Source organism: Stylophora pistillata, chromosome 2, assembly GCF_964205215.1.
Source record: "Stylophora pistillata chromosome 2, jaStyPist1.2, whole genome shotgun sequence".
Taxonomy (NCBI): domain Eukaryota; kingdom Metazoa; phylum Cnidaria; class Anthozoa; order Scleractinia; family Pocilloporidae; genus Stylophora; species Stylophora pistillata.
Window position 1 is genome coordinate 33,902,005 of NC_142520.1, and position 13,171 is coordinate 33,915,175.

Below are 13,171 nucleotides of genomic sequence, written 5' to 3' on the forward strand. Positions count from 1 at the left end.
TATCATAGAAAACTTGTAGTGTCGTTGGCCATAGTCTTCAAAGATTATAATCTTGTTTAAGAGTTGTTTTCCGAAGAGCAAATTTCTAAGGATAGTCAATTATCGAAGGAGAGTTAACATTCAAGGACAAGCAGATGAGGTGTGGTATGTAGCGTTTTACAGAGGTCAAGACAGAAGGGAAGGTGGGTCCAAGAGCACTTTGAATCAGCCTTAGAAATAACATTTTATGCTAAAAAAAGAGAACATTATCATTATTTGGAGATAACACATTACTGCCCTGTTCGTTGGATTTAGATTTACGCCGCCTTTTTCATAAACAAGGCACGGTCCGAACTTACAGGTACCACAGTATTATGTTGTTACTAAAAATGTCTGGTGGTAATTCCTTCAACTGGTTGTTGTCCAACCGCCTACCAAGGAATAACAAAAGGCGGTTTTAATTACATTGTATCAATAAAACAAAGTCAGGATTCCCAATAAATGCCTGCAAACAGACTTATAGCGTCCAATAACACATGATTTCGAATTCTCCACATTGGAGTGTGCAATGAAACTCAAGGCGTAACGTGGGACAAAACGAATTTTAGGGTTTATTATTCAAAGTTTTAAATGCAACTGGATAGTTTAAATGAAATAGTGGAGGCTTTACGATACAAACTGACATAAATTGAGGTGACATTGATTGAGGGAACGGCCGGAGTAGGGTAGCTACCAAAAGCGCTGACAAAAGAAAAATATTGAGCTAACAATAAAGAATGTCTCGGCTTTTTTCTTTTTTTTTTTGTCAGGTTACATACAGCTGCTTATTGCTACACATTTCTTGCCAGCCTTTACGCATGGTCAGGATGGAAAACCTGCACGTTGTTTACATCAATTTGTATTAAGCCTCAGTACGAATAGAAATCCTCTTCATTTTAGGCTCATAATGGAATTCGAATGGACAGACTTCGTTATTTATTTATTTTTCTCAGTTTGTGAGCAGGCGGTATTCTACAAATCTTTGTGATGTGATTTGTTTCTAGACCTGGTAGTATTCTGAGGGTCTCAATGGGGTTGACCGTTAACCGTCAAAAACGCAATATTTTTACCGTCAACCGTCAAATAAGCAAGCCATTGTTGACTGTCCAATGTCTCAGATACCCTTAAGTAAGAAATACATGATTACCCTACAGGGGTGAAGTTCTGTTGTTTATAAATAAGGTTTTGATATATTAAAAAAACACATTTATGTAAGCCCGTTAACCTCTAGTGGCGAGTGAAACTGATTAGCGAAAACACTTCCGGTATCGTAAAACGTTAGTCATTTCTAAATAAAAGGCGTTATAAATTACGAGCGCGTCATTATGAAAACTTACAGGCAAATTCGCGCGTTTAGTTCGTTTTAAAAACGACATTCCAAACAATTAACTATCAACTGTCAAATGTACCAAAATTTAAACGTCAAACATCAAAGGGCTTATTCTTTAACCGTCAACTTCAAGGAACTCAGATGGCAGGAACTTTTGAAACACCTTGAAATCAAGGTTATCTCAAAATGAGACTGAAACACTCTTGACATCTAAGCAACCTTATGGAAGCCTCTTTACCCATTCTGTAGATCTCTGTTTGTCTCCGAAGTTAATTTCTTGACCGTATTGGAAAGTAAAGAGACACTCACCCAAATTAAAGTTCGATTGAATCGCTCAACTATTTCCTGATCCCTATGAAAGTTTAAATTTCCTCTTGTTATTCTCACATTATGCTTTGCCATCTCTTTAGTCGTCTCACCCATGAATTCACGTTCAGGATCAATCTGGAGAAGATTTGGCCATTCCAATGGTCCTCTCTTATAGATTGTCTGAAAAGCCTTTGAGACCTCAGAAGAATATTTTGAGGTGAGAGGCTCAGCAGTCTTGAATCTGCTCGCAACATCAACAACTGTCAATGCATATTTATAGACCTTTCTTCCTCTAGGAAGTCTTTCATGAGAAAGGAGAAGAAGATCAGCCTGATGAAATGCGTTTGGAGAATCAGCATCAAAAGTTGGTCGCGGGATATGCTTCCGGGCAGGTAAATAAATCTGCCAGATGACCTGCTTCATCAGCCAAAGCTTTGCAGCGTCTTCAGGCACTCCAGCTTCCTTAGCCAACTTATGACTGCATCCAATCCCTTCCAAAATCCTTTCGGGCTATAGTAAACTCTTGAAAGTTTCCTCTCCATTTTCTTTTGCTTTCACAAAAAACGACTGGCAGCCAATCCCAAAACCAAAGCCACTCCTCAGACACAGTTCATTGTCATTGCACCTTGCTTTTGTTGTGTGCTCGGCCTGTAGAAGTTGGGAAACTGTGGCTCTTTCAGATCGAGCTCTTCATTATGCGCCTTATTGAAAAGCTTCAAAGCATAATCTGTATCAAACAAACTCTGTTTTGCCCCCTTTTTGATTTGGTCATTTGCTGCAATCCAATCGTGGAGCTTTGTTCGATTCTCTTGATATTTCTCATAGGCCGCCTGGTATTTTTCCACGGCGAGATCATGTCTCGTCTTCTACTCTTCAACCCTCCACTCAAACACTTTGCGAGATAGCTCCCACTAACAAATGCGATTTCATTAACGAGTGCTCCTCAATCATTATTCCTATGCTTTCCATTTTATTTATCGTCATAAGAATCACTGGCAAGTTCATCAAATTTTTCTTGCATTATCTCGTGGACATAGCATGTTAAGAAAATCTCAATGACTACGCAGACTGCTACGAACTTAATTGCATTAATTGTAAATCGGCTGAGCATTTTTAAGATGATAATATTTTTTGTTCTTCAAGATATTTTTTTCTGTGATTGATACAGCGATCACGATAGTGAACTCAACGTAGTTCATGAGATTTTAACTAGGATCAGGAGTCATCGATTCTTTGATAACTGTCTTCGCAACCCATCCGATTTCAGCCGCCAATCCAGTCGATATAGCTGAACCAGTCAAAGTTTCCACAAGCGTATTATCGGACATTTTAATTTAAAAGAGAAAAAAACAGTCTATTGGTATAACTTGTTTAGGGATTCGAGTTTGTGTTGGTTCTATTTCTGGTTCTGGTTTATCAACGAGCACTATCAACTCTTTCCTTTTGTAGCACAGTTCAACCAGTGAGAGGAAGGCACTTGCTATTGAAAGAATTTGAGTGGGTGAGAATGACGATGATGGTTTTGGTTCTGGTTTTGGTAGTGGTTCTGGTTGCAATCCTCCAGATTGCTTTAAAATTTCTTTCTTTTTTTCTTCCCTCATTCTTCTGTTGTTTTCAGCAAGTTTTTTTAGCCGGCAGCGACATGATTTGGATCCTTATTTGGTTTCGTCATTTTTTGTCAGATGAAGTCACCTGTTGCGCCAGCGCTTCCTCATCCTTGGGTTCTTGTCCATCCATTTTATTTTTGATACATTATTTTTAATTTCTTATTCAAGTACTAGTCATGACTTGATAAGTACTTGTCCAGCTTCTTTCTCAGGTTCTTATTCAGGCTGGTTTTCAGGTTCGTTTTGAGTTCTTTCTCGGGTCATTCAGAAATACTATCTACCTCCTTATCATTGACTCGAAGGGTACTTCAACAGTTTTGACAATGAGAAGAGCGGCACTTGCAGTTGTCATGTACTTCCATGTTTCAGACTTAATCAACCTGCAGTCCTTCCTAGTTCTCTCTTTACCATGAAGTTATCATTCATGTCTTTTAGAAGTTTTCCCGGCTTCATCAAGCGGGAAAAAATGAGCCAATGCTTTACATGAAAGCTAAAAAAATCTATCAACCATTGCATCGCAAGTCTTTGAAGGCTCTGAGGCCTCATATCTCTTGAAATACTTCTCAACTTCTTGTTGAGAAAGCCTTTTGGCTTGATCCTGGGTGAGAGATACACCTATCATTTCGTTTAATTTACCACCCACAACGAGAATAGTGAGTTTCTCTCGATGATCTGAATCACTTGTGGGTTCAGCCTAGAAAATGTTCATGGCATTTTTTATTGCTTCTTGTTCATTTATATTCATTTTCTATGTTACATTTCCAAATTTATATTGGAAAGATGGCGAAGTGAGAAAAGAGATGCGAGTACCTCTTGATCTTTAGCTTTGCTATCAAATCTTTGATCTGTTCCTTCAGAGCGTCAACAGCAACTTCATCTGCTTTACTTCTAAACTGTTTTTTTTAACAAGCCATCGTTCAAAAGGTTGTGTTCAGAATTTGGAATTTCAGCAGGCACAGACTTCCGTTTAACAGAGGGAGACAATCACAGTCTCGAATCTCTTTTCATTTATGTCTCTAATGCTGGACCTATGGCAACTGCAAGTCCTTATCCTGGAAGCGCGGCAACCTGATATACTTCATTAGGAATGACAACGTGAAAGTTGAAAAACAGACTTTGTCCTGGCAGACAAGTAAGAAGGCTTGACGCAAGCTGGGATGGCATGACTAAATCAGTCGATTGCGATATTTGTTTATTATATTCTCGGTTTACAAGTCAATGTCAGGTCATCCATCTTGGATTCATCAGGGAGCGCAAAAGAGGCTCAGCATGAGTTCCTTGTATCAGTTGAGGATGCCATCAGAATGACAGACATCTCAAAAGAGTGTTCAGAGGTTTCAGCTCGTGATCGATGAGACGAAAGTCAGGCTTGATCTTAGAGTCTCACCAGGCAATTGGCTTATGCCCTCAGATCTTCTTCTGAGCACACAGAGTACAGTTGGGTATAATAACAACCTGAAGAAGGCAAGTTCTGACTAGAAGCTCGGAGTCAATAAATCAGTGAATTTGGAGATAAAATCAGTCGAGTCAGGCATATGAATGGAGGCTTATCAAACATCTACAGACAAATTCAGTAAAGACTTCAACTGAAGATCAGGTGAAGACAAAAGATAAAAAGCAAAGATGGAGCGACAGGGAGACAAGTCATGATAAAATTAAAATCGGTCTGAATTCAGCTGAACTGGTCTCAGCCTTCCTAATTCATCGCCTTTTATTTTGAAATCGCTCATCCAAGAAAATTGCAACACTCATCATCAGAACCCATGCATTTTGACCGAGAAAGCTGATCACTGACCCTGCAGCTCTGAAATGAAGGGACTTCTTCTCTCCTACGAGACATACACGGCAGAAACAAGAGACAGTGAAAAGACATTCAATCCCGACGTCACTAAGGTTAAAGTGGTTGTAAATGGAATCCCAAATAAGATTTACAGTCAAGGAATGAAAGCAAGAGATATGTGGGAAGAGGAATTTAGAAGATTTGGGAAGGAGAACAGCGCAATGAATACAACAGACTTTTATGCTGGAGATAGACTCAGTCCGTTTTATCGATCTTAGAAGTATGAGGAACAATGATCTTCACGGTTGAGGATTGAGATTGGTGGATAAGAAAGGAGTTCAGCACGCGATTAACAAGAAAGTATCAGGTTCATAAGATGTGAAATGTCACATCTTTATCTTTTCAGATGCTCGGCTCAACACCATCAACAGAGAGCTTGGAAGTGTGACCTATTAACAATGCTGATCCAAACCACGGAGTTTGAATTTCACGAGTGATATTGTGAAATTCAGGCGTGATCAAGCAAAGGGATGAGAGTGAACTTATGAAATTTCAAAATACGTTAGAACTGATTGTGTCTTCATGAAGTTGCCTTGAAATCAAGGGTTTTTCAGTCTCACTTTCAGACAACCTTAATTTCAAGACTTACCTCAGAAATCAAGTTTATCTCAAAATGTGACAGAACTGGTTGTCTTCATGAGGCTGCCTTGAGATCAAAGGTGTTTCAGTCTCATTTTGAGATAATATGGTTATATCAACTAAGTTGAAATTGTAAATTGGCCACCATAAAAAGCTGACATTTCGAGCGTTAGCCTTTCGTCAGAGCGAAGGGCTAACGCTCGAAACGTCAGCTTTTTAACTCGTTACGGTGGCCAATTTACAATGTCAACTTAGTTGAATGACCAAATTACCTTGTTACCCCCACCGATGCAACACAACAGTTTCTTCAGAAACTTTTACCCTTCATGAGGTTGCCTTGAGGTCAAGAGTGTTTCAGTCTCATTTTGAGATAACCTTGATTTCAAGGTTGTTTTCAAGGTTTGCTTTGAAGTCAAGGGTGTTAAAAAATTTTTGGCTAAAACTATCATCTTTCCAGAAAAACGGGTAAAATAACGATTCGAGCTCATTTCGTTTGATTTAATCCCGTTTTTGAATTGTTGTATGGTGTACATAAATGCTGCGCAATATCACTTTATTGTCCAATTTAAACTTTAGGAAAAAGCTTTCTTTTAAAGGAGCATCGTGCGACATTTCTCTGGTTTTTTGGATACTTATCATGAAAACGATTTGTTAAGAGCTTTATAATCTATAAATTGTCGGTGCACTTTTATTGAGATCTAGAAACGTCTGTTTTTTTTCCAAAAAAACTGGCAAAGAGGGTTAATTTGGTAAGAAAGTTATTAACAATGTGGAAACGAAATGCAAGTTATATACATGGGGACTAGCATCTGATGTTGAAAAGAAGTGGGGGCAAAAGGAATGCAGCATTTTTACCTCGTAACTGTTTTCATCTTTAGCTAATACTATACAGCGCTGCTCTGACCTGCTGGTATTATTAACAATGCGAGTTAACTCGTAGCAGTCATGTCACAGAGTAAGAAAGCTTCCAAACTTACAGCCATTCAAGCTGGGTGTTGTTACTGAAAATGTCTGATGACAAATTCTTCAGTTGACTGCTGTACAATTGCCTATTAATAGCAAAAATTATTTAACGTGAGCAGAATGATAGTTGTAAATGGTGCTTTTTCGGAGAGCGTTTCCTGCAATGCTAATGTCTGTATTGTGACTATTTAAGGGTTTAGGCATGCAGCGCTACAATGTCGGACAAGCTATAAAAACTCTGAATTCATCTTGTTTGCCATGTTGTGAATTGATATTTTAGAATGTTGCGTTCTTTGCATTGTTATCCTTATTATTCGTGAACTTATTGAACATACTTTCTTATAGATAGTACATAATGTATTCATGTAGGCATATCTACATGAGTAGAACTTATGGTTAGCAAGATTCTGGTTTCATTTCTTGATAGCTGTCCCTACAGATGTGTTACATAGTTCAATTAACAACTTCACTCGTCGAGTAAAATTCAGATTATCAAAGAGCGATGGTAACTTACAGCCTCGTCAGCTTGTTATTGCTGCTGAAAATGTCTCGTGGTAGGCTTTTTAGCTTGTTTTGGCTCAAATTCCTAACATAAAATCGTTGCATAAGAAAATTTCCAAAAAAATATAAGATGATGATAAAAAATAAGTTTTGAGCAAGCCCTGCTTCTTATCAGAGAATTATAAAAAGCGAAAAAGTGTTGATCTATTAATGAAACTTTTACCCCATTCACACCAAAGCCTAAACATGCTTTAAAGCTGTTTTGTTAAACACGGTTTAACACAACAGCTCCATAGAAGCTGCTCAAATCAATATTTGGTTGACTTCAAATGTGGCACATTGAAAATACAATTTAGCAATTGCTTGAATCTCGTGGAAAATTTAGTTTTTCAGTTCTCTGCTTCTGATTTTTATTTAGTTAAACCTGGTTTAACTAAACAAGTTTTCTGGTGTGAATGGGGTATTTGATGCCTTTTTGAATTTAGACCCCTGGCATAGTTAACTATCAGTTTGGGAATTAATACTTTGATAAATCCACAACTGCAATGTGTAATTATTTGAAAAGAACCGAGTTCAATTTTTATAGATCCCATCCTCCAGTCCATTGAACTGGAAGTACGTCTAAATAAAACCTTTACAGCTGATTTTTACTCAACTTTACATCGAGAAATGGTTTCAGCCGTGTTTAGCACGAACGGGTTATAGTTCTCATAAAATATGTGTTAAATAATCAATGGATTAAAGAAAAGGGGCTTAGCTATCACTGTTGATTATTGCTCCTGCAAATTTCCTGTGGAAAGTCATTTATTTGGTTGTCACTAAGTCCCAATTGAGATGTTGCTTTAGATGTGTGAAAAACGAACAGTTTATACGGCGGAAGGACTTGTTAATCAATCAAAACGAATAAGGAAAGGAATCTCAGCTTACAGCCTATCCAGGTGAATATTGTTCCTGAAAATGTCTGATGACAAGTCATTCAGCTGGTTGGTACTCAAGTCCCTGATAATCATTACAACTGTGTTGACTAGGCATGGTTTTCAAAGCTAATGAACGGTAATGTCATTTATCGCATCAAATTAACGCGAATCTCTATTGTGATAACGTCGCAATTTCAGGCGGAGTGCTCGTAGGAGTCAAACTACAAGTGTATCAGTGATACACATGTAGTTTGGTTTTAAATCCTGCCTTTCGTTAAAAAAAAATGGCTGCTTGAGGATACAACTGTAACCTTCTGGAGCGAACTGCATCTCAGTGAGCAATACCATTAGTATCCGATATAAATATCTATATCACAAGAAGGCTTTACTGAGAGCTTGAAAACTAATATCGTAACTAAGTCTTCTTGTCACTGTTAGCTACGCAGAATATTCAGGGGAAGATTGATTCGTTCAAAATATCAACTTTCCATGATCTTTTCTCACACTCAATTACACATAGAAAAACGGGTAAAATAACGATTTCAGCTTTCTTCGTTTGACCTAACCCTGTTTCAGATTGTTGCATGGTGTACATACCATGTTACTTAACAATGTCTACTTTTTCAGCGAAAAAGCTTTATTTTCAAAAAGCACCATTATCTAGTTTATTGGATAACTTATCACGAAAAAAACTTGTAAAAGAGCGTAATTTACTTATGCAATTGACTTGGTAAGGAGACAATTCAAATTAAGTGGGGAGGGATCTGAGGGAGATGCTATCACAGCATTCTTTTTTTTTACAAATGTTTTTCTTTGATAATATATGTAACGAACTTCAAATTTTCCCAAACAATGTACTTTTTTATGAGACAATTTTTATAATCAAAGTGTTGATGAAGTAAAAACCAAGCACGTAAACGTCTGTTTATTCTTTCGAGAAAAACTGGCAAAGATGGTTAATTTGATAAGAAAGTTTTTAATAATGTGTGAAAAATTCAAGTTCTATAGATGAGGAATAGCACCTGATGTTAAACAGAAGTGGGGACAAAGAGAATGCAAGATTTTTATCTCGTAACTATTTTCATTTGGAGCTAATACATTGTAGCTCTGATCTGCTGATATTCTTAACAATGCTAGTTGGATTTGAAACGTTCATTGCACATGAAGGAAAGGCTCAAAACTTACAGCTCTTGTAGCTGGGTGTTGTTACTGAAAATTTCTGATGACAAATTCTTTAGCTGATTGTTGTGCAATTTCCTTTAACAAAAATCATTTAAAATGAGCAGAATTATAATTGTAAATGGTGCTTTTCTGGAGAGTTTTTCCTGCAATGATAATGTCTGAAATGTGACTATTTGAGGGTTCACGTATGGAGTGCTGCTTTGTCGGGAAAATTATAAAAACTCTGATTTCTTATTGTTTGCTATGTAGTGAAGTAATATTTTAGAATATCCCAGAATATTCCAGAACGTTATCCTTGTTGGTCGTGCGCCAAGTTGTGCATCCTTACTTATGCAGTGTAAATAGGAAACGATGTAATCAGGTAGAATTTTTTAGTGTTTAAAGAATATCTTTATAAGTAGAGCTTAGGGCTAAAAAGCTTCCGGTGTTATTACTCAATAGCTGTGTTGTAGACTAAAATTGATAACTACCCTTCCCGAGTGAAATTCAGGTTAGTAAAACGCGGCAATAACTTACAGCGTCGTCAGCTTAGTATTACCACGGAAAATGTTTCTTGGTAGGCTTTTCAGCCTGTTTCGGCTCAAGTCCCTAACATGAAATCGTTGCATTAAATAATATTAAAAAATCATGAAAGGAAAAAAAAAACATAAAAATAAAACCGTTATCTGCAAGAAGAGTACGACATTTTTTAATTTCGAAGACATGTTTCGATGTTACGAATATCATCGTCAGTTACATACATACATATATACGTACATACATAGGTTAATTGACCACTGCACACAGGGACTTTTCAGGGTCAATACCCACCCATCCCACCCAGGGGAGGACATCCACCACACAGTAATCTCGTGCGTGGGAATTAACGTCTCCTACCCCCCTAACCCTGCAGGAGACGGGGCCTACGGTTTATTCGTCCTTATCCGAGAAGACTAGAATATCTATCCATTTCTTGATTATAGAAAGGTAGCAAATTCTTCTCACTTATTTTAAGACCATGAGTATTGGTCCGGCCGGGGATCGAACCCTTGACCTCCCGCACAACACAATCCGGTGCTCTAACCAATTGAGCTAAATGCTGTAACGCTTGCTATATCGGCGAAACTGGTCGTCATTTTTTCCACACGCGTCCGTGAACATCTCTCTTCAGACAAGTCCTCACATATCCTCAAACATTTACAAAACTCAGAAAGTTGTCGTCAATCTTGCTCCGCGGATTGTTTTGAAATCCTTGATTCCGCCCCTAATAAATAATCATAATTAATTAAGCATGTTTCGCCTAGTTGTTATATAGTCCTAACGGTTTTTCAAATGTTCTGTAACTGACGATGATGTTCGTAACATTGAGATATGTGAGATACAATGAAATATATGAAGTTCATATATTTTGTACTGCGGTATTAGATACATATGATGCACGATCCTCGCAGTAGATAGCGCTATTTAAGCAATAGCGAAAATCAGACCTGAAAAAAATTTTTTTCAGGTCTGATTTACGCTATTGCTGAAATAGCGCTATCTACTACGAGGATCGTGCATCATATGTATCTAATACCGCAGTACAAAATATATGAACTTCATATATTTCATTGTATCTCATTTATCACTTTCACGGGTTTATTACGAATCAACTTAACGGCCTGCTCCCAGTTGGCTTGTTAGCTCAATTGGTAGAGCGCTGCACTAGTATCGCAGAGGTCAGTGATTCGAATCCCGTACAGGCTTGATTTTTTTTTTTTTTTTTCAGGTCTGATTTTCACTATTGCTTAAATAGCGCTATCTACTGCGAGGATCGAGCATCATATGTATCTAATACCGCAGTACAAAATATATGAACTTCATATATTTCATTGTATCTAATTTATCACTTTCACGGGTTTATTACGAATCAACTTAACGGCCTGCTCCCGGTTGGCTTGTTAGCTCAATTGGTAGAGCGCTGCACTAGTATCGCAGAGGCCAGTGGTTCGGATCCCGTACAGGCCTGATTTTTTTTTTTTTTTTTTTTTTTCAGGTCTGATTTTCGCTATTGCTTAAATAGCACTATCCACTGCGAGGATCGTGCATCATATGTATCTAATACCGCAGTACAAAATATATGAACTTCATATATTTCATTGTATCTCATTTATCACTTTCACGGGTTTATTACGAATCAGCTTAACGGCCTGCTCCCAGTTGGCTTGTTAGCTCAATTGGTAGAGCGCTGCACTAGTATCGCAGAGGTCAGTGGTTCGAATCCCGTGCAGGCCTATTTTTTTCAGGTCTGATTTTCGCTATTGCTTAAATAGCGCTATCTACTGCGAGGATCGTGCATCATATGTATTGAGATATGTCTTCGAAATTAAAAAATGTCGTACTCTTCTTGAAGATAACGATTTGCTTTCTGCTGTCTCGAACTTTTGGTTCCATAAAAATAAAAACTTTTAAGCAAGCCCTGGTTCTAATAAAATAAATATACGTAGCAACAAAGTGCATCGTAATTGATCTAACTTTTCTTTGACATTTGCAACTACTTTGGTACCTTCCCGAGGTTAAACACCAGTTTGGGAAGGAATACATAGGAGAATCAATATCGCAGTATGTTGTAAAATAGCAACAACAATCGACTTTAAGGTAATCCCTTACTTTTTTAGACCCCAACCTCCTGTCCACTGAGCTGAAATTATGCCTAAAGGAAATCTCGCTTCGCATCAAGAAATAGTTCCAACTGTGTCTAACGCGAACGGGTTTTAATGCTGATAGATTATGCTTTTATTTATCAACTCATTAAAAAAGGTCATTGTTGGTTATTGTTCCTGGAAATTTCCTGTGGAAAGTGTTTTAGTTAGTTGTGGCACAGTTTGTAATGCAACGAAGCTGTCCAATAGTCAAGGAAATGAATAAAAGATTCTCCGGTCACAGCCGCCCTATGTGATAGCTGTTTCCGAAAATGCTTTGTGACAAGTCCTTTACAACTGATTTTTACTTAAGTCTCTGTTAAGGAATCATTGTAATTGTGTTGAATACGCAAAAGTTTTCAAAGCTAAGATCAATTACTGTCATTTCTTATTCAGCATATCATTGTTAGTCCCCGGTTAACGATATTGTTCAGTCTTAAGGTGAAATATACATAATATAAATTTCTTTAGTCTCAGCCTACAGCCACTCCAGCAGAGTATTATTCCTGAAAATGTCTCCTGACAAGTCGTTCAGCTGGTTGTTACTCAAGTTCCTGTCAAAAAAATCGATTCAACTGTCTTGAATGCACACGGTCTTCAAAACTAATGACAGATACTGATATGTTATTAAACATATCATCATCAGTCCTCACATCTTCACATTAAAGAATATATATTTGTTTAATCTGATTTAGAAGTCACCACTACTCGATCAGTTAAGATGTCGAATGAAATTTATTTGCTTCGTAAACTATAGTTAACTGTGCGAACTGATAGCGCACCTAAAGATTTGGTCTCTCATTTATACTCACAAATTTGCTGTGGTGATGGGAATTTCCCACGGAAATGACATCAATTCTTCTCCTTCACACTTCACACTCAATAAATTATGGTATGTTCCCTTCAAAATGTTGCACTTACAAGGACCTGGGCACTCTGAAATATTAGATACAAAGTATCGTTCAAATAATTCAATCAATAAAGAAAGTGGTGTATGGTATCACCGAGCTTACAAAGGAACAGATTAACTTGTATACTTAGGCAAAATAAAAGTTCGGAAATCCTTTAACTAAAAATATCGCTTTACATTAATTACTAAGTAAACGTTCACTTGCTTGGGATAAGAACCATGCCGGATCAATAATACGGGAAAATAGATAGGCGTATAATTGTCAGGGCCGTATATGGCGGGGAGGCAGGTGGGTAGTTGCCCCATCCAGGAAAACTTAAAGTTTTTTTTTAACATAGTGTTTGAGTTTGCTGGT

The 13,171-nt window shown here is 37.5% G+C and overlaps 1 protein-coding gene across 1 annotated transcript; it reads right to left on the reverse strand.

Moving 5' to 3' along the window:
• Nucleotides 1–100: 100 nt before the first annotated feature.
• LOC148739202 (uncharacterized) lies at nucleotides 101–12,843 on the reverse strand. Its single transcript, XM_088747264.1, has 8 exons — nucleotides 12,719–12,843; nucleotides 12,389–12,460; nucleotides 9,763–9,834; nucleotides 9,250–9,321; nucleotides 8,075–8,146; nucleotides 7,161–7,232; nucleotides 6,661–6,732; nucleotides 101–410 (listed from the first exon to the last, which is right to left on the reverse strand). Exons 1-8 carry the CDS (start codon nucleotides 12,757–12,759, stop codon nucleotides 335–337), a joined length of 549 nt encoding a protein of 182 aa, XP_088603390.1. The 5' UTR covers nucleotides 12,760–12,843; the 3' UTR covers nucleotides 101–334.
• Between the last annotated feature and the right edge of the window lie 328 nt (nucleotides 12,844–13,171).

What these genes read in the sequence shown, in the direction of transcription:
- LOC148739202 (XM_088747264.1), bottom strand. Translation starts at nt 12,759, where the DNA reads ATGTCATTTCCGTGGGAAATTCCCATCACCACAGCAAATTT. An exon ending in AATAACAAGCTGACGAGGCT is followed by an intron (nt 6,733 to 7,160) that starts GTAAGTTACCAT and finishes TGCTATTAATAG; the next exon opens with GCAATTGTACAGCAGTCAAC. An exon ending in AACACCCAGCTTGAATGGCT is followed by an intron (nt 411 to 6,660) that starts GTAAGTTTGGAA and finishes ATTCCTTGGTAG; the next exon opens with GCGGTTGGACAACAACCAGT.